The sequence below is a fragment of the Camelina sativa genome, unplaced genomic scaffold, assembly GCF_000633955.1.
Source record: "Camelina sativa cultivar DH55 unplaced genomic scaffold, Cs unpScaffold00637, whole genome shotgun sequence".
In the NCBI taxonomy this organism is placed as follows: Eukaryota; Viridiplantae; Streptophyta; class Magnoliopsida; order Brassicales; family Brassicaceae; genus Camelina; species Camelina sativa.
Genome location: NW_010921776.1, coordinates 23,841 through 45,751, shown reverse-complemented (window position 1 = coordinate 45,751; position 21,911 = coordinate 23,841). Strand labels below are relative to the sequence as shown.

Below are 21,911 nucleotides of genomic sequence, written 5' to 3'. Positions count from 1 at the left end.
TTCTTTCCAAAGAATAAAGGAAAACATTGACTTGGTGCTTCATTAACACAAAATGTGCCATCTATTCTTTAGTCCTTCCAAACAACAAGCAATGGTTTGCCTTTGAGAATCAACTCGTAAGGTGTTGCTTAAATAGACAGGAGGAAGACAAGAGAATTCCCAGAAAGCTGTTGAGAAGGCGCATGCAAATCATGTGTGCATTGCTACAAGGAAAAGCACTTCCGCTGTAGCAGCCTCTTCTTTGTTTGATGCCCCGGCCGTTATCTTCCAGAGCAAAGGAGGAGTTTGTCCCACCTTCGCTAAAGAGAAGGCACCAAAAGAAGTTACCTTTATGCAACCTAGCCACTCCCACTCCAACCTCGGTATGCGACCTATTTCTAAGCAGCGACAAGGTTTTGTTATCTCTAAAGAGAATGTCTGAGAAAGCGACTTCTGGTGCTACATACTTAGAGCTGCAGCCGAGGATATGGCCTGTTATGGCTCCAAACGTGGGAAGTTCTACACCACAATTTGGGGCAAAAACCTGAGTGAAGTCGTCTTCAGGGGGTTCGCAGCCGAGAGTGTTGTTGACATTGCAATTCCCCTCGCAGAACTCAACATACTGGAGGGCCATGCAACCAAGGCCAGGATTCTCATTTAGGTTGGTGAGTTTTGGGGATGTTCTGTTCCGGTTCAAGATGCTCACCATTTCATGAGCTGGATTTCCTGCAACCATTCTAACACTTAGTCCCGTCTAAGAGTTGTAAGCGAAATCATAGAAAGGCTGACCAAATGCTGAACGAGAAATCCAACTCCAGATTCGCATATGTAGTGACTTTACATATTGAAAAAGAAAAGAAGATACCGTGAAATTTGGAGCTAGCTAGCTCTGAGAGTGAGAGAAACAGTAAAATCGACTTCAGAAGGCTAACTTTGTTCTTCATCTCGCGGATTTCAGGAGAAAAAAAAAAAGAAAAAGGAACGAAATTATTATTGTTTTTGATACCAAAAAAAGTTATTATTGTTTTCGAAAAGGTAGATGAGCTTGATGGAGATGGGGGAGATGGAGATGGAGGAGATGGAGATGGAGCTTCCTTTGTGATATTATTTCTTTTGGTGGAGAAAAAGAAGAAAAAAAAACGGCATTGGGCTTCGATGTTGGGCTCCAACCAATGTAATTGAATGAAGAAAGAAGGAAAGTACGTGACTTGAATTTCATTTACTTCATTAAATGGGCGGCGTTGGGGGCCGTTGGAGGTAGGCCAATAACATTGATGTCTGAAAAGAGAGAGGTGAAGCCAAATTTTGGCAAGTCATACTCTTTAATAATCATCAATCAATGCGCCCATTGGCTCCTCTCCTTACGTACTTGAACTTTGAAGTTTGAGGTTTCTTCCTTTTCTTAAAATAAATATTGCTGCAACATTTCTAATGTGGTAAAGCGGGCCCTATCACCATGTGCTTCTTCGCAGTATCCCACATGGACATGGTGGTAATGCCTCTATATTTCTATATTTATGTCACATTCTAAACAAGAACTGCACTTCACAAGTATCTCCAAAACCGCATTTCCTCCAACATCTACTTCTTCAACAGCAGACTAGCTCAAGTACCTTTTGATGGCGTCGAAGCCCGGAGCTCTGACGGAGTGGCCATGGAGTCCCCTTGGTAGCTTCAAGTACCTCTTGGTGGCCCCGTTTGTGATGGCGAGCATGCACTCGTACGTGACTGTTGCGGATGAGGATCATAAAGACTTCAGCAGACTGATGATAGTCGTGTTGATGCTGTGGCGAATAGTTCACAGCCAGATATGGATCAGTGTGTCGCGCCAGAGGACGGCTAAGGGAACGACGAAGATCGTGGACAAGCCCATTGAGTTTGAGCAAGTGGACCGAGAGCGCACTTGGGATGACCAAATCATCTTCAACACTCTCCTCATGTATCTCGCCAACATCAAGCTCCCAGGCGCCTCCCATCTTCCTCTCTGGAGACTAGACGGAGCCCTCCTCATGGCTCTGCTTCACGCTGGTCCTGTCGAGTTCCTCTACTACTGGTTCCACAGAGCTTTACACCACCACTTCCTCTACTCTCGCTACCATTCTCACCACCACTCCTCTATTGTCACCGAGCCCATCACGTGTATGTACCTTCATCCACCGTTTTTCTATGTTCTATTTCTATCTATAGTTATACAACCATAAAGTATCTTAAATCAAACTTGGCAGCTGTGGTACACCCCTTTGCCGAGCACATCGCCTACTCACTACTCTTTGCCATACCCATGGTAACAGCGTCCCTGTGTGGGATCCTCTCCATTGTTCCCATCATTGGATACATGACTTACATTGACTTCATGAACAACATGGGACACTGCAACTTCGAACTTTTCCCTAAGCGTCTCTTTCACCTCTTCCCTCCCCTCAAGTTCCTATGCTACACCCCCTCGTACGTCCTTTGTAAAGCGTATATACTATTTATTTAGATTTTGAATGTATGCATGCATATATAACATGGCATCAAATACGTTGAAGGTTCCACTCGCTCCACCACACGCAGTTCCGGACCAACTACTCTCTGTTCATGCCGATATACGACTACATCTACGGGACGACTGATAAGTTGAGCGAGTCACTATACGAGAGGTCCTTGGAGAGAGAGGAGGACTCACCCGACGTCATCTACCTCACTCACCTCACCACTCACGACTCCATCTACCAAATGCGCCTTGGCTTCCCTTCCCTCTCCTCTTTCCCCTTGTGGAATCGATCCCCATGGTATCTCACATGCTTCATGTGGCCCTTCACTCTCCTATGCTCATTTGTTCTCACCTCCGCTCTCTCCTCGCGCACCTTGGTCTTTGAGCGAAACCGTCTCCGTCACCTCACCCTTCACTCTCACCTCCTTCCCAAGTTTTCCTTTCACGTAAGCATTTTCCTCTCTCTCTTGACACAAACGTACGGGTTTACTTTTTATGTTAGACTTCACTACTATTTTTTCAAACAAACAACAACACATGCGTGCGTAATTTTTTTAATTTGAACAAAGAAATATTTTCTCGTGGGTATACCTTTTGTAATTTTCATATAAAGTTTAATACTAATTTTGCCTCATAAAACATGCGGTCGTAGTATAAATCACAGCGCCGCCATGAGTCCATCAACAATTTAATAGAGGGAGCTATCCTTGAAGCAGATGCAAAGGGTGTAAAAGTAATGAGTCTTGGCCTCATGAACAATGTAAGTTTATTTACTTCAAAGCTATCATATATATATGAATATTGAATAACTATTGGATAAGTAACTAATTAACACACGATTAATGAGCGGGCGGAGCTAAACGGGTATGGAGAGATGTACGTGCAAAAGTATCCAAAGTTGAAGATAAGACTAGTGGATGGAAGCAGCATGGCAGCTGCGGTGGTGGTCAACAATATTCCTAAGGAAACCACAGAGATTGTCTTTAGAGGAAATCTCACAAAGGTTGCGTCGGCCGTTGTCTTTGCTCTATGCCAAAAGGGCGTCAAGGTGTCTAAATATAAGAACTGAAATGTACTCATCTTCTCAAGCCAAACAAAAGCTAACGTGGTAATGTGTACGTATAGGTGGTATTGTTACGCAAAGAGGAACACATCAAACTCATCAAATCTGGGGTCGTCAAGAATCTGGTATTGTCTACAAACAAAAGTTATTACTCCCCAACGGTGTGGTTGGTGGGGGATGGAATAGAGAAAGAAGAGCAGATGAAGGCAAAAGAAGGAACCCTCTTTGTCCCCTTTTCTCACTTTCCTCCGAAGAAACTCCGCAAGGACTGTTTCTACCACTCCACTCCAGCTATGCGTGTTCCCAAGTCTGCCCAAAACATCGACTCCTGTGAGGTACATATTTGAATATGTATAGATATATTTATATATATATATATATATCTGTTACTTTTATATTAAAATTGATAGATGTATGCATAGTGTAATGAATAAATTGTTGTTGTAGAACTGGCTTGGGAGGAGGGTGATGAGTGCGTGGAAAATAGGAGGTATAGTGCATGCACTTGAGGGTTGGGAGGAGCATGACTGCGGCAACACTTGCAACTTCTTCCGTCTCCACACCATCTGGGAAGCTGCTCTTCGCCATGATTTCCAACCTCTGATTCTCCCACCATCTCATCTATGAGCTTTTCATATTCTTATATATATATCCCCTGCCTTGATTTATCTACTTCTCTTCCGAAACTAAGCTTTGTTTTCATATTACATAACTAATTAAGCTTTTCTTTTTTGGTTATTTATCATGTATTTCTATAGACTAAATAAAGTACTAGCTAGCTGCATCTTAATTTTTAATTATGCTTGCTGCCACGTGCTTTACTACATTTATATTATAAGATATGGGCAAATAATTACATCGATTGATATACTCAATTAGTGAAAATTTGAAAACTATAAATAATTTTTTTTAGAAACAGTGATTTGATTAAGTAATGCCTGTGTGCAATATCTGGGTGCATCATCAAATCAAAGTAGTTGCAAAAACTTGACGAGGTTTTACTTAAATGGTCTTTACCTATGCATGGTCCGCTCGCTACCTAATTAAGAAGGGGTAGGGTATACGTATACATATATAATTTGTGGCGTGAGAGATGGAGTTACTAAAAAAGAACGTACAAGTACTATTCAAAGCTCGATTAAGAGGTTGCGCCTTCTTGGTCTTAGCCTCTTGTAGATATTTTCACTTTACTCCCATTTAATGTTGGAGCGCAACAGATACTAGCTGGCGCCTAGCGCTTCAACGTGCATGATTTTGATTGGCTAGTAGTTGCCAAGCAATAAGCATCAATACCTAACACATGCCCAACTTGGTTAGTAGTATTTTTTCATGGGGACATATATACCCGTATACTTTTCAATTATTACCGTACATAAATATAAGAAGCCATCAATTAAGCGGTGCATTTCAAAGCCATGGATTTGATCAGATCATGGATGAAGGTGGGAGGGGGTAATTAGCTGAGTGTCATAAATATGTATCCATGTGGAGAGCATCGAACGGGAGTAGTACATGTTTGATCTTAGCTGGCCCCATCACAAGGAATTGGACTGGTGGGAAGATAGGGGTGGTTTCGTCATTATCAGTCTAACAATAAAGGACTTTGCTACCTTTATTTCTATATAATGTGTACCTTGGCTGACAAGAGTTGGAGAGACACAGTGACTCACACATACCCATATTACATTCGACGGTATAATGGCCACAAAACCAGGAGTCCTCACCGATTGGCCTTGGACACCCCTCGGGAGCTTCAAGGTGCACTTTGTGGTCTTTTCTATATAATATTTTACTAAGAAACACTATGACGCGTGCTTATGATTGAAATTTGTTGCTGATATATGTTTTTTGACGTGGAAACAATACAAAAGTACATAGTAGTAGCACCATGGGTGGTCCACAGCACATACAGGTTTGTGACAGATGATCCGGAGAAGAGGGATATCGGGTACTCCCTCGTATTCCCCTTCTTGCTCTTCAGAATTCTGCACAACCAGGTTTGGATCTCTCTGTCCCGTTACTATACGTCCAAGGGAAAGAGGCGCATCGTCGACAAGGGCATCGACTTCAATCAAGTCGATAGGGAAACCAATTGGTGCGTTTTATTAATTTGTATCTTCCTTCCTACCATGCGAGCTAAGCGTGTATTCCACAAATTAATTCCGGATATATCATTACATGCACAGGGATGACCAAATACTGTTCAACGGAGTGCTGTTTTATACAGGCATCTGCCTGTTGCCGGAGGCCAAGCAACTTCCTTGGTGGAGGACCGACGGAGTGTTGATGGCGGCGCTGCTTCACGCTGGACCGGTGGAGTTCCTCTATTATTGGCTCCACAAAGCTCTCCACCACCACTATCTTTACTCCCGCTACCATTCCCACCACCACTCATCTATCGTCACTGAACCCATCACTTGTAACTCTTGTTTATAACCTTGATCTCTATGCCGCATATATTTTGGAATGTTGTTTAACATACGTAAAATATATAGTTTAATTAACGTCCTTAATTAGTAGCTATATATAATGGGATTATCATAAATATATGCAGCGGTGATACATCCGTTTGCCGAGCACATAGCGTACTTCATGCTCTTCGCGATACCACTACTTACGACGTTGCTAACGAAAACGGCGTCCATAGCCTCGTTTGCGGGATACGTAATCTACATAGACGTTATGAATAACATGGGACACTGCAATTTCGAGCTCATCCCCAAGCGTCTTTTCCACCTCTTTCCTCCCCTCAAGTTCCTCTGTTACACTCCCTCGTAAGTCATTTACATCTCTTAATTATGTTTCATAATTCAAATATATTTATGTATATACATCTTATAAAGAGAGTAGGAGGGGAAAGAGAGAAAGATATATATATATATACATATATATAATTAAATAAGTACCATACTTTTGGAAAACAATTTGACATATAATTAAGCACTAACCAGAAACCATTTTTGATATCTGATACAAATAGTTAATTCTCGATTATGGCCGTAACAGAATCTAAGCAAACGATAAAACATACGAATACTATGGTTTATATGCTATTATAATCGACTTCATACACATTCTCCTTTCCTGTAAAGGTGACGTGATATTGTTTGCATTCTTAATTAATATGATCGTCAACTACCGAATCCCTGGACCACAAAAAGAAACTATTTAAAATTATCTATATCGCTCAACACATACTCGGCAGTCGGCACACACTCCAATTCCCACAACTTTACTTATTAATAGTTTCTCTAACCAATCATCCTTTGAGATATGACAAGAAACCTAAGAGGTTGTAAAGAAGATTTCTTGATATTATTCATCGTGCCTCAAACGGCTTATATACACGTTATACAAATAACCTAGGTTACAGTCATAAACCGAACTAAACAAGTACATACGGAGGCCCATCGGGCCTAATATCCCCTCTCAAGATGGAGTGTGCAGGTTACAAACACCCATCTTGACAAGAAAAGCGTCAAATTCTTTCTTCCCCAAAGCTTTAGTCATAATATCGGCAAGTTGAATGGTGGTGTCGACATGCACCGGAGTAATAACACCACGCAAAATCTCGTCCCATATAAAATGGCAGTCATTCTCAATATGCTTCGTGCGAGCATGATAAACGGGATTCTTAGCCAAGCAAATCGCAGAAAGACTGTCAGAATAAAGAACCGTTGAAGCAGAACAATCGATACCAAGGGCGGGCAACAATTGGCGAAGCCATAAGATTTCCGAGACCGTATCAGCCATCGCATGGTATTCAGCTTCGGCCGATGAACGAGAGACGACATTATGCTTCTTTGTCTTCCACGAGATCGGTGAACCTCCCAGTTGAATGAGCCAGCCAGTAAGAGAACGACGTGTTACAGGACAAGAACTGTAATCGGAATCACACCAAGCAGTAAGTTCCAACGATGTGTTTGCCCGAAGAAGAATACCTTGACCCGGACTGTTTTTCAAATAACACAAAACACGAAGAGCGGCAGTCCAATGTGCCTCCTTTGGCTTGCTCATAAATTGAGACAAGATATGAATCACATAGGATAATTCTGGTCGAGTAACACTAAGATAGATCAATTGTCCCACAAGGCGACGATAGCGAGTAGGGTTGTCAAAATCATTTCCTTTAGCTACAGCCAGTTTGTGATTCTGCTCCATAGGAAAACTGACCGGTTTAACACCAAGACAACCCGTCGAAGTGAGAATATCGAGCGTGTACTTGCGCTGACAAAGATAAAACCCAGTAGAATTCCTGGCCACCTCAATCCCAAGAAAATAACGAAGATGCCCAAGATTTTTCATGTGGAAACAATCGCTCAAATAGGCTTTGAATTTTTCAACGACGGCAGGCGAACTTCCAGAAATAATTAAGTCATCAACGTATACAAGTACATGAATAGATGCAACCGTGTCAGAAAATGTGAATAAAGAGTAATCAGAAATGTTCTGAACAAACCCGTATTCCTTTAAAGCAGACCCCAATTTCGCAAACCAACAGCGAGGTGCCTGTTTTAAACCATACAAAGATTTCCGGAGGCGACAAACCTGTGTCTTATCATCTGTCCGGAACCCGGGAGGAAACTGCATGTACACCTCATCATCTAGATCACCATGCAAGAAGGCATTGTGAACGTCCATTTGGTGCACTTCCCAGTTGTTAGAGACGACATGTTGTAAAAATGCCCGTAGTGTTACCATCTTAGCGACCGGTGCGAAGGTCTCATTGTAATCAATCCCCTCTTTTTGATGATTCCCATGAACAACCAATCTAGCTTTGTGACGTTCTAATGTACCATCCGAATTATATTTGAGTTTGAACACCCATTTGCAGCCCAATGCTTTCTTCCCAGGGGGAAGAGTACCAACAGTCCACGTACCACGATCTTCAAGTGCAACTATCTCATCGTGAACCGCATCTCGCCAGTTTTCATCAAGAATAGCTTCATTGTAATTTGTTGGCTCATAACATGAAGTGATAGCCAACAGAAATGTTTGATAAGGTTCGGAAAAACGGGAGCTGGAGAGAAATTCATCAATCGGATATGGTGTTGCAGAGGGATAAGGTTGATGAAGAAGAGTAGTCACATAATCCGCAAGTTTAACCAGAGGTTTCTTGGGGCGACATCCCTTACCAAGTTTTTCAGGACTCGACGGAAGAGACGGGGAAGAACTTGAAGAAGAGATGAAAACAGGGGACGTCGGTGTGAAAACAGGGGACGTCGGTGTGGAACAAGATGGTGAAGCAAACAAATCGGTAGAGATCTCATCCAAAAATGTAGCATGAGAGTCCGGAGAACCATCATCACCAGTAGTATCGAAGAGCGGAGAGTCAAGAGGAGGAGAAGGTTCTGGTGCGGAGGTGTTGTCCACAACACAAAAATCATCACCATCAGAGTCAACAACCGGTATCAATGGAGGAGGAGCTGATGGTTCGGACAATGGAGCTGCTTCAAACCCACTAGTAGTGAAAGGAAACACAGCTTCGTGAAAAATGACGTCACGAGATACCGACACAACACCAGTATCAAGATCATAGACACGCCATCCTTTCTTTGCAAATGGATAGCCTAAAAACACAGACCGCTTACTCCGTGGTGCAAACTTATCACCTCCATGTTTTTGGTTGTGAACGAAACACAAACAACCAAAAACACGCAAATGTTGCAAAGGCGGGGGACGACCATATATCAGTTCAAATGGTGTTTTTCCGTTTAGCAGCGGCGTTGGAGTTCGATTAATAAGATAACCAGCAGTGAGAGCGTAGTAGCCCCAAAATTCAATAGGTAAAGAAGCTTGAAACCGAAGTGCTCTAGCAACATTTAAAATATGACGGTGCTTCCTCTCAACACGGCCATTTTGCTGCGGTGTTCCCACACATGACGTCTCATGTACAATGCCAGTTTCAGCAAAGAAATCCCGAAGACAGATAAATTCTGACCCATTATCACTGCGTATTGTGCGAACCCGAGTAGAAAATTGACGCTCAACAAGAGCTAAAAAATTTCGAAGATACGTAGGAGCCTCTGTTTTGGAAGTTAGAAGGTATATCCATACCGCACGAGAATAATCATCAACAATTGTTAAGAAAAACCGTGAACCACAAAGCGCAGAAGTTCGATAAGGACCCCAGAGGTCGCAATGAATTAATTCAAAAGCCATATGAGATTTTGTAGTGCTCAAAGGAAAAGAATCTCTAGTATGTTTTGCTTTAATACAAGTCTCACAAGAATGAGAATCAAACGTATTTTTGCTAGAAAACTCTAATAAATCCAAAACTCTAGAAGAAGGGTGTCCTAAACGATTATGCCACAATGCCGAAGACTGTAAATCTGTCCCTCGTACTGCCGCAGCAATCACAACTGCTTGAAAAAAATACAGACCATGTCTTTGTTCACCCGCACCAATCACCATCTTCGAAGTGCGTTCCTGAACCACACACAGCCGATCAGTTATCTGAAATACACAACCACTGTCACGAGTCAACTGAGATACTGAGATAAGATGACATTTGAGGTCCTCTACAAAATACACATCTTGCAACCACAGAGAAGAGCCCATCTGAACTGTTCCTTGACAAGTCGACGTAGTAAATCGACCATCAGGGAGTTTAATAAGAAATGGAGGCATATTAGAGACCGTACAAAAAAAACGAGGGACCATGTCATGTGATTAGTTGCACCCGTATCAATAATCCAAGTCTCAAAAAAACACTTACCATTCAGTTTCTCCGTCGAGGTGGATTGCCTTTCTGCGAGAAGTTGAACAAGCGACTTCCATTGGTGATCATTAAGACCGGTTAAACCCACTCGATCAGCATCGGAAATAGCTGTAGTATGCAACGCTGAACCCTGAGGACGAGGAGCCACCGCATTAGCTTGTCCACCACGGGAAGTGTCAACAGAACCTCGGACACGGGATGTTTGGACGGGAGCTGAAGTGGTGAAACGACCCCCGTTTGTTCCCGAAGAAGGCTTAGTCCTTGGTTTATCCACCCACCATGGCGGATAGCCAATTTTCCGAAAACAATTATCATCAAAATGCCCAATCTTCCCACATATTTTACATGTGTGATTCCGATACTCCGTAGGAGAGGGAGACGAACGAGTTTGTGTTTGAACAGAAAAACTCACTGCATCAGATCTCTCATGATGAAACTGACTTACCAACTTAGATTCGGCCTCTTGTTGCAAAACATTATATGCCTCTTCTAAAGATGGCAAGGGAACACGAGAAAGGAGATTGGACTTGACTGTCGCATAAACGGACTCATCAAGACCCATCAACAGTTGGTGTAACTTATCTTCCTCTCTCTCCTTTAGGACGTCTTCCATTGTTTTTGCCTGCTGGTAATCACTCAGGCACTTCCACAAGCCTGAAAGTTTCCCATAGTATTCATCCAGAGACATGCCTTGTTGACGACACATCGCAAGTTCAGTCTTTAATCTTTGAACTCGCTGGCCGTTTTTCACACCATAACGCTTCTGTATATGCGTCCAAAGCTGATGTGAATCATCTAGATGAGACATCGAATCCGAGATATTCTCGGCGATGGTTAGCTTCATCCATGAGACCACCAAAGCATTATTAGCAATCCAGTCTTCATAATTTTCCGAATCTTCTCCAAGGTTTGGGATAGATCCATCAGCAAAACCAAACTTCTTACGAGATGTGAGAGCTAGGCGTATGTTTGTTGCCCAAGCATCATATTTAGGACCACGCAGTAAAGGTTTCGAGATTACGATGCCAGGATTATCACTAGCAGATAAATCATATGGAGAAATTGTCTTTCTTCTGGTTTCGGTGGATGCTGGAAGAGAAGAGCTCATCGTGATAGCGGAAGATGGGGACGAAGTCATTAGGACAGAAGAGTTTTGCTACTTGAAGTATTAACAAAACTTAGGTCAATAAAAAGAGAAAAACGAAAGAGATGAGATCAAAATAGATCAAAGAAAACGAAAAACAAATAGAATTCAAGATCTTTGCTCTGATACCATGACAAGAAACCTAAGAGATTGTAAAGAAGATTTCTTTATCTTATTCATCGTGCCTCAAACGGCTTATATACACGTTATACAAATAACCTAGGTTACAGTCATAAACCGAACTAAACAAGTACATACGGAGGCCCATCGGGCCTAATAAGATATATATATATATATATATATATATATTAGCCTTCTTGATACATTATTTAAATTAAAGGTTTGTGTCTTTTATAATAAATTACTTTCAATTTCAATTGTGAATTAATGGAGTATGACAATTGCAGATTCCACTCGCTGCACCACACGCAGTTCCGGACCAACTACTCCCTCTTTATGCCCTTGTATGACTACATTTACGGCACAATGGATGAAACCACAGATACATTGTACGAGAAGTCTCTAGAAAGAGGAGAAGATAAAGTGGATGTGGTGCACTTAACTCACTTAACGACGCCAGAGTCCATATACCATTTGCGCATTGGCTTGGCCTCATTTGCCTCCTACCCTTTCTCTTATAGATGGTTCATGCGCCTCTTGTGGCCTTTCACCTCACTCTCCATGATCTTCACGCTCTTCTACGCCCGCCTCTTTGTCGCTGAGAGAAATTCCTTCAAGAAACTCAACTTGCAGTCTTGGATGATACCCAGATATAATCTACAGGTCATCATCATCATCATCATCATCACCTGCAGCTTAATTGATCCTTTTCTGAATTAATTTATATGATATATATAGAGGCAGGTTAATTTACTGATGCATATATTAATGGTGATATATATATATATATATTATATGCATGCAGTACTTGTTAAAATGGAGGAAAGACGCGATCAACACCATGATTGAGAAAGCGATATTGGAGGCAGATAAAAAAGGAGTGAAGGTGCTTAGCCTGGGTCTCATGAACCAAGTAAAGAAACTACATATCTCTTGACTCTTTTGGTTTTAAATTGAGTAGATGCTGTAGTATTAAAGCTGTGGTGAACTGAAACAGGGGGAGGAGCTGAACAGGAATGGAGAGGTGTATATCTACAAGCATCCAGATGTGAAAGTAAGAGTGGTGGACGGCAGTAGATTAGCAGCAGCCGTTGTGATTAATAGTGTATCCAAAGCTACTAAAAACGTCGTGATAACAGGCCATCTCACTAAGGTCGCCTACACCATAGCCTCTGCTCTCTGCCAGAGAGGCGTTCAGGTCGCTTATTTTCTTTTCCCTCCTCTGTTATGATGTCCAATAGGAAAGATAATTTACGTTGGATATCCTTTATGCTCCTCATTCATTATATTTCCATGTGTATATCATCTCCAGGTCTCCACTCTCCGCCTAGACGAGTGCGAGAAACTAAGATCATGTGTTCCACTAGAATACAGAGACCATTTGGTCTACCAAACCTCTGAAGCACTTTCATCAAACAAGGTAATATTAGCCAAAGAAGCATAATGAGAATATTCGAGAAGCATATATTAAAAATACAAAATACTGAAGAGCATATCAATCAAACTGAGTAATGGATTTGGATTAAGGTATGGCTGGTGGGAGAAGGAACAACTAGAGAAGAGCAGGAAAAAGCCACAAAAGGAACATTGTTTATACCATTCTCACAGTTCCCCCTCAAGCAGTTACGTAAAGATTGTATCTATCATACCACACCGGCCTTGATAGTTCCAAAATCTCTGGCAAATATCCACTCCTGTGAGGTAAGTATATACAAAGCTATCCGACATCCAACTAATTTCTTATAGATATAAGAGCCGTAATTAGAAGAAAAAAAACATCTGCAGAACTGGTTACCAAGAAAGGCGATGAGTGCAACTAGAGTGGCCGGCATATTGCACGCCTTAGAAGGATGGGAAATGCATGAGTGTGGCACATCTCTTCTTCCCTCCGATTTGGACCAAGTATGGGAAGCCTGTCTCAGCCACGGCTTCCAGCCTCTCCTCCTTCCACATCATTAAAACTCCAACCGGACAATGAAACATTTTAGGAAAGTGAGAACGTCACACGTTGTGTGCTTCTATTTCCTTTGATCCAGCTCTTCCACAATCCATGAAATATGGAACATATATAATTTGCAAACATCGTATGATTTACGTATTTTTATGCATATCAAGCTTTTGGTGATTATGATATTGATGTACAATTAAGCTTGGTTTATTATGGTATTAATAAGAGTACTATTTCCTTTTTTTTTTTCTTTTGTCAACAAGAATAGTATTTGTTTTTCTTGATTTTTTTTTTCTTATTTGTTTGATTTAAAATCTACTGACTATAAATTAAACATCTAATAAAATCTCTAACAAATTCATCCCTAATATTCCAGCTCATCCATATAAATCTTATTATCTTTTCTACAACAACGGACAACCCGAAAAAAAATAAATAGTTTTTGATATACGAATTACGAAACATATATAATTTGCACATGAGGTTTTACCAAAAACCTCATGTAAACATATATATTACATGAGGTTTTTGGTAAACCTCATGTAATATAATTAAAAGTTATAAAAAAACTAAAAATAAAAATAAAATGCAAACCATTATATAATAAGTTTTCTTATGTTATAATTCCTAGACGAAACACAACATTTGGATAGTTTAATTTAACGAGCATCTATGGCTTTATCATCACTTCTTGAACGAGCATCTATTAATCTAAAAAAATACAGAGTAGTGACACACATATGTACTCATCCCTAAGTGAGAGATAGCACAAATTTTTAATTTTCGGTGAGAAGGTTGTCGTTTTTCATTTTTTTGGCAAAAATAACACATACTAACCCGAATGATCAAATTTAGTTGGCGAATCCAAAGTTAATAGTTCAGTAGAAATAATAGTAGAAAAATCATAATTTCAAAGAACTTTTTGTAATTCTCTCTACTGGTATTTGACTCACACAGTCAAACAAGGTTTAAGTTATGTTGCACATGTTCGTAATATTCGCAAATATTCTCATAGTAATATTACAACTATTTATAATGAAATTTCAGGTATAAAATATAGAATTTAGGGTCTAGGATAAATGGTATAGGGTTTAAAGGTATAGAGTTTAGGGTTTAGGTGCGGACTCATCCCGTCAGGAATGAGAACCCTAAACCCTAAATATAGCTCAAAAAAGAACTATAATGGCTGTGAATAAGAGAAGTTAAGAACACGAGAAGAGTCTTCTCCGTTAACAAGTCAGCTTAATGTCACAAAACTCTACTTGTCTTGGCATTTTCATGTTAAATGGAACAAGCAATCAACACAAAAAAATTAAGAGTAACAGGCAAGTTGTTGTCAACAGTAAGCAGAAGTTGTCTATAATAGGAAAATCTAAAGGGTGACTGAGTGAAAATGTCAAATTTTCGTCTCATGACAAAAAAACACAAAGACTTAAGAAACAGTCGGCAATCAACCAAAAAAGAAAAAAAGAAAAAAAAGTCCCCCTCGATCCAGAGACATCATCCGAAAACTGAAATCTGCTTGAAAAGTGCTCCTTATCAACTCTTGTTTGCAACCTAACCGGGAAATAACAAAGATTAGTATCAGTCAAGCAAGCTTATACACAACCATTGAGTAAGGAACAGAAAAGAAACATACGCTGGGAGCCTGGAAAGTTGAATAGGATGCTCTCTCTCATTTCTTGTTCCTTGAATTACGTTTTTTATTATTCTTCTCAAAACGTTTAATTTCTTTCTTCAATCTAGACAGTTCTGCCTCCAACATATTCTGGCAATTCCTCATCTCTTTCACAGGATGCCCCTTCGTCAATACGAGGTTGACAACTTTAGAAGTTGCGTTTACTGCGTCCTTCACAGCATCCACCCTTCTTTTCTTTTCCCGATTATCAGTCTCATTGTCGATGGCTGTTTGGCTTAACTTTCTATACTCATCTAGCACGACATTGAACTCAGTCAAAGCATTACGAATTATTTGCTGATCAGATGCTCCAACTTCAGACCCCTGAGATGATCCAGAAGCAGCTGTCACAGGTGCAGGCTCAACTTCTGAAACATAAGACAGAACTTCAGGTGGTCCGAAAGCAGCTGCAAAAAGTACATCCTCAGCTTCTGAAAGCTGAGACGGCGGAGTTTGAGATGCAGGTGGCACATATGATCTAGATGCAACTGTCACAGGTGTACACTCAGCTTCTGGAACATAAGACGAATAAAATTCAGATTCTTGGAAATATAATTCAGATAATTTTCAGAACTGTTGTAACCACATGTATACCTTTGTAATCAATCTTCTCAGTGTGAGATTGAGATTTTGATATAGAAGCAAGTCCCACAGATTCGTCAACCTCATCTCCAACTTCAAACAAAACAGATCCGGTAAGATATGGGTCCATCTGTTTCAAAGCAAAGGAAGAGTAAGACGAGATGATGATATCGATGTGTTTATAAGAGATGAGTTGAAGTGGTTTAAAGAAGAGAAAGAGCAAAACAAAAATTTATATAAAATGGGAATAAACAAAAATGGAAAAAAATATATGAGAAAAAGTATACATATAATACATATATATATAATACTAGTTGTACACGCACGACACCACTAAATATTTTGTTCTTTTTTAATAATATTTTATCTCATGTTTAAGCCAATAATGAGCTGTAAATCATTAATGAGCCACAGAATTTTGTGGACTTCTTAAAGACAAAACTGACAGAATCTTGCCTCGGAGAAGTAGGAACTCAAAGATTCTGTCCGTTTTGTCTTTAAGAAGTGGACAAAATTTTGTGGCTCATTAATGATTTTTTTTTGGTCACCGCTCATTAATGATTTAAGAACTCAATTTACTGCTTTTGAGTTTTCTGATTTTATTGGGTTTGCTTTCTAGGGGAAACTTCACTGATTGACGAAGCAAACCGTCAGCCCCCTCACAAAATTGATGAGAATATGTGGAAAAATCGGGAGCAGATGGAGGAGATATTGTTTCTTCTGTAACCATCTCGCTGGTTAATATGATCGTCAACTACCGAATCCCTGGACCACAAAAAGAAACTATTTAAAATATCTATATCGCTCAACACATACTCCGCAGTCGGCACACACTCCAATTCCCACAACTTTACTTATTAATAGTTTCTCTAACCAATCATCCTTTGAGATATATATATATATATATATATATATATTAGCCTTCTTGATACATTATTTAAATTAAAGGTTTGTGTCTTTTGTTTTCGGTATTAATTTAGCGCAAGGTAAGTCTAACCAAATAAAAAATTACAGTTAATAGTTGTTATAATAAATTACTTTCAATTTCAATGTGAATTAATGGAGTATGACAATTGCAGATTCCACTCGCTGCACCACACGCAGTTCCGGACCAACTGCTCCCTCTTTATGCCCTTGTATGACTACATTTACGGCACAATGGATGAAACCACAGATACATTGTACGAGAAGTCTCTAGAAAGAGGAGAAGATAAAGTGGATGTGGTGCACTTAACTCACTTAACGACGCCAGAGTCCATATACCATTTGCGCATTGGCTTGGCCTCATTTGCCTCCTACCCTTTCTCTTATAGATGGTTCATGCGCCTCTTGTGGCCTTTCACCTCACTCTCCATGATCTTCACGCTCTTCTACGCCCGCCTCTTTGTCGCTGAGAGAAATTCCTTCAAGAAACTCAACTTGCAGTCTTGGATGATACCCAGATATAATCTACAGGTCATCATCATCATCATCATCATCACCTGCAGCTTAATTGATCCTTTTCTGAATTAATTTATATGATATATATAGAGGCAGGTTAATTTACTGATGCATATATTAATGGTGATATATATATATATATATTATATGCATGCAGTACTTGTTAAAATGGAGGAAAGACGCGATCAACACCATGATTGAGAAAGCGATATTGGAGGCAGATAAAAAAGGAGTGAAGGTGCTTAGCCTGGGTCTCATGAACCAAGTAAAGAAACTACATATCTCTTGACTCTTTTGGTTTTAAATTGAGTAGATGCTGTAGTATTAAAGCTGTGGTGAACTGAAACAGGGGGAGGAGCTGAACAGGAATGGAGAGGTGTATATCTACAAGCATCCAGATGTGAAAGTAAGAGTGGTGGACGGCAGTAGATTAGCAGCAGCCGTTGTGATTAATAGTGTATCCAAAGCTACTAAAAACGTCGTGATAACAGGCCATCTCACTAAGGTCGCCTACACCATAGCCTCTGCTCTCTGCCAGAGAGGCGTTCAGGTCGCTTATTTTCTTTTCCCTCCTCTGTTATGATGTCCAATAGGAAAGATAATTTACGTTGGATATCCTTTATGCTCCTCATTCATTATATTTCCATGTGTATATCATCTCCAGGTCTCCACTCTCCGCCTAGACGAGTGCGAGAAACTAAGATCATGTGTTCCACTAGAATACAGAGACCATTTGGTCTACCAAACCTCTGAAGCACTTTCATCAAACAAGGTAATATTAGCCAAAGAAGCATAATGAGAATATTCGAGAAGCATATATTAAAAATACAAAATACTGAAGAGCATATCAATCAAACTGAGTAATGGATTTGGATTAAGGTATGGCTGGTGGGAGAAGGAACAACTAGAGAAGAGCAGGAAAAAGCCACAAAAGGAACATTGTTTATACCATTCTCACAGTTCCCCCTCAAGCAGTTACGTAAAGATTGTATCTATCATACCACACCGGCCTTGATAGTTCCAAAATCTCTGGCAAATATCCACTCCTGTGAGGTAAGTATATACAAAGCTATCCGACATCCAACTAATTTCTTATAGATATAAGAGCCGTAATTAGAAGAAAAAAAACATCTGCAGAACTGGTTACCAAGAAAGGCGATGAGTGCAACTAGAGTGGCCGGCATATTGCACGCCTTAGAAGGATGGGAAATGCATGAGTGTGGCACATCTCTTCTTCCCTCCGATTTGGACCAAGTATGGGAAGCCTGTCTCAGCCACGGCTTCCAGCCTCTCCTCCTTCCACATCATTAAAACTCCAACCGGACAATGAAACATTTTAGGAAAGTGAGAACGTCACACGTTGTGTGCTTCTATTTCCTTTGATCCAGCTCTTCCACAATCCATGAAATATGGAACATATATAATTTGCAAACATCGTATGATTTACGTATTTTTATGCATATCAAGCTTTTGGTGATTATGATATTGATGTACAATTAAGCTTGGTTTATTATGGTATTAATAAGAGTACTATTTCCTTTTTTTTTTTCTTTTGTCAACAAGAATAGTATTTGTTTTTCTTGATTTTTTTTTTCTTATTTGTTTGATTTAAAATCTACTGACTATAAATTAAACATCTAATAAAATCTCTAACAAATTCATCCCTAATATTCCAGCTCATCCATATAAATCTTATTATCTTTTCTACAACAACGGACAACCCGAAAAAAAATAAATAGTTTTTGATATACGAATTACGAAACATATATAATTTGCACATGAGGTTTTACCAAAAACCTCATGTAAACATATATATTACATGAGGTTTTTGGTAAACCTCATGTAATATAATTAAAAGTTATAAAAAAACTAAAAATAAAAATAAAATGCAAACCATTATATAATAAGTTTTCTTATGTTATAATTCCTAGACGAAACACAACATTTGGATAGTTTAATTTAACGAGCATCTATGGCTTTATCATCACTTCTTGAACGAGCATCTATTAATCTAAAAAAATACAGAGTAGTGACACACATATGTACTCATCCCTAAGTGAGAGATAGCACAAATTTTTAATTTTCGGTGAGAAGGTTGTCGTTTTTCATTTTTTTGGCAAAAATAACACATACTAACCCGAATGATCAAATTTAGTTGGCGAATCCAAAGTTAATAGTTCAGTAGAAATAATAGTAGAAAAATCATAATTTCAAAGAACTTTTTGTAATTCTCTCTACTGGTATTTGACTCACACAGTCAAACAAGGTTTAAGTTATGTTGCACATGTTCGTAATATTCGCAAATATTCTCATAGTAATATTACAACTATTTATAATGAAATTTCAGGTATAAAATATAGAATTTAGGGTCTAGGATAAATGGTATAGGGTTTAAAGGTATAGAGTTTAGGGTTTAGGTGCGGACTCATCCCGTCAGGAATGAGAACCCTAAACCCTAAATATAGCTCAAAAAAGAACTATAATGGCTGTGAATAAGAGAAGTTAAGAACACGAGAAGAGTTTTCTCCGTTAACAAGTCAGCTTAATGTCACAAANAGGATAAATGGTATAGGGTTTAAAGGTATAGAGTTTAGGGTTTAGGTGCAGACTCATCCCTGACGNCAGGAATGAGAACCCTAAACCCTAAATATAGCTCAAAAAAGAACTATAATGGCTGTGAATAAGAGAAGTTAAGAACACGAGAAGAGTTTTCTCCGTTAACAAGTCAGCTTAATGTCACAAAACTCTACTTGTCTTGGCATTTTCATGTTAAATGGAACAAGCAATCAACACAAAAAAATTAAGAGTAACAGGCAAGTTGTTGTCAACAGTAAGCAGAAGTTGTCTATAATAGGAAAATCTAAAGGGTGACCGAGTGAAAATGTCAAATTTTCGTCTCATGACAAAAAAACACAAAGACTTAAGAAACAGTCGGCAATCAACCAAAAAAGAAAAAAAGAAAAAAAAGTCCCCCTCGATCCAGAGACATCATCCGAAAACTGAAATCTGCTTGAAAAGTGCTCCTTATCAACTCTTGTTTGCAACCTAACCGGGAAATAACAAAGATTAGTATCAGTCAAGCAAGCTTATACACAACCATTGAGTAAGGAACAGAAAAGAAACATACGCTGGGAGCCTGGAAAGTTGAATAGGATGCTCTCTCTCATTTCTTGTTCCTTGAATTACGTTTTTTATTATTCTTCTCAAAACGTTTAATTTCTTTCTTCAATCTAGACAGTTCTGCCTCCAACATATTCTGGCAATTCCTCATCTCTTTCACAGGATGCCCCTTCGTCAATACGAGGTTGACAACTTTAGAAGTTGCGTTTACTGCGTCCTTCACAGCATCCACCCTTCTTTTCTTTTCCCGATTATCAGTCTCATTGTCGATGGCTGTTTGGCTTAACTTTCTATACTCATCTAGCACGACATTGAACTCAGTCAAAGCATTACGAATTATTTGCTGATCAGATGCTCCAACTTCAGACCCCTGAGATGATCCAGAAGCAGCTGTCACAGGTGCAGGCTCAACTTCTGAAACATAAGACAGAACTTCAGGTGGTCCGAAAGCAGCTGCAAAAAGTACATCCTCAGCTTCTGAAAGCTGAGACGGCGGAGTTTGAGATGCAGGTGGCACATATGATCTAGATGCAACTGTCACAGGTGTACACTCAGCTTCTGGAACATAAGACGAATAAAATTCAGATTCTTGGAAATATAATTCAGATAATTTTCAGAACTGTTGTAACCACATGTATACCTTTGTAATCAATCTTCTCAGTGTGAGATTGAGATTTTGATATAGAAGCAAGTCCCACAGATTCGTCAACCTCATCTCCAACTTCAAACAAAACAGATCCGGTAAGATATGGGTCCATCTGTTTCAAAGCAAAGGAAGAGTAAGACGAGATGATGATATCGATGTGTTTATAAGAGATGAGTTGAAGTGGTTTAAAGAAGAGAAAGAGCAAAACAAAAATTTATATAAAATGGNATGTGTTTATAAGAGATGAGTTGAAGTGGTTTAAAGAAGAGAAAGAGCAAAACCTAGGGTTTTTGCAACGAAAATTTATATAAAATGAGAATAAACAAAAATGGAAAAAAATATATGAGAAAAAGTATACATATAATACATATATATATAATACTAGTTGTACACGCACGACACCACTAAATATTTTGTTCTTTTTTAATAATGTTTTATCTCATGTTTAAGCCAATAATGAGCTGTAAATCATTAATGAGCCACAGAATTTTGTCGACTTCTTAAAGACAAAACTGACAGAATCTTGCCTCTTAATGAGGAGAAGTAGGAACTCAAAGATTCTGTCANTAGTTGTACACGCACGACACCACTAAATATTTTGTTCTTTTTTAATAATATTTTATCTCATGTTTAAGCCAATAATGAGCTGTAAATCATTAATGAGCCACAGAATTTTGTGGACTTCTTAAAGACAAAACTGACAGAATCTTGCCTCGGAGAAGTAGGAACTCAAAGATTCTGTCCGTTTTGTCTTTAAGAAGTGGACAAAATTTTGTGGCTCATTAATGATTTTTTTTTGGTCACCGCTCATTAATGATTTAAGAACTCAATTTACTGCTTTTGAGTTTTCTGATTTTATTGGGTTTGCTTTCTAGGGGAAACTTCACTGATTGACGAAGCAAACCGTCAGCCCCCTCACAAAATTGATGAGAATATGTGGAAAAATCGGGAGCAGATGGAGGAGATATTGTTTCTTCTGTAACCATCTCGCTGG

General features: G+C 39.3%; 4 protein-coding genes across 4 annotated transcripts; 3 read left to right on the top strand and 1 right to left on the bottom strand.

Annotated features, from left to right (window-relative positions):
* LOC104773765 lies at window positions 1-1,056 on the bottom strand. The gene is made up of 2 exons (XM_010498415.2): window positions 845-1,056; window positions 1-705 (listed from the first exon to the last, which is right to left on the bottom strand). The coding sequence occupies exons 1-2, from the start codon at window positions 921-923 to the stop codon at window positions 110-112; spliced, it is 675 nt and encodes a 224-aa protein (XP_010496717.1). The 5' UTR covers window positions 924-1,056; the 3' UTR covers window positions 1-109.
* Window positions 1,057-1,578: 522 nt separating this feature from the next.
* Window positions 1,579-4,343, top strand: LOC104773764 (protein CER1-like 1). The gene is made up of 7 exons (XM_010498413.2): window positions 1,579-2,118; window positions 2,205-2,424; window positions 2,511-2,901; window positions 3,108-3,215; window positions 3,303-3,503; window positions 3,581-3,853; window positions 3,966-4,343. Exons 1-7 carry the CDS (start codon window positions 1,599-1,601, stop codon window positions 4,143-4,145), a joined length of 1,893 nt encoding a protein of 630 aa, XP_010496715.1. The 5' UTR covers window positions 1,579-1,598; the 3' UTR covers window positions 4,146-4,343.
* Window positions 4,344-5,216: 873 nt separating this feature from the next.
* LOC104773763 (protein ECERIFERUM 1) lies at window positions 5,217-13,696 on the top strand. Its single transcript, XM_010498411.2, has 10 exons — window positions 5,217-5,276; window positions 5,390-5,613; window positions 5,705-5,937; window positions 6,073-6,292; window positions 11,791-12,166; window positions 12,309-12,416; window positions 12,501-12,701; window positions 12,816-12,923; window positions 13,031-13,204; window positions 13,289-13,696. The coding sequence occupies exons 1-10, from the start codon at window positions 5,217-5,219 to the stop codon at window positions 13,460-13,462; spliced, it is 1,878 nt and encodes a 625-aa protein (XP_010496713.1). The 3' UTR covers window positions 13,463-13,696.
* A 3,074-nt stretch (window positions 13,697-16,770) lies between these two features.
* LOC109124978 (protein ECERIFERUM 1-like) lies at window positions 16,771-18,696 on the top strand. The gene is made up of 6 exons (XM_019242744.1): window positions 16,771-17,166; window positions 17,309-17,416; window positions 17,501-17,701; window positions 17,816-17,923; window positions 18,031-18,204; window positions 18,289-18,696. Exons 1-6 carry the CDS (start codon window positions 16,771-16,773, stop codon window positions 18,460-18,462), a joined length of 1,161 nt encoding a protein of 386 aa, XP_019098289.1. The 3' UTR covers window positions 18,463-18,696.
* The last annotated feature ends 3,215 nt before the right edge of the window (window positions 18,697-21,911 follow it).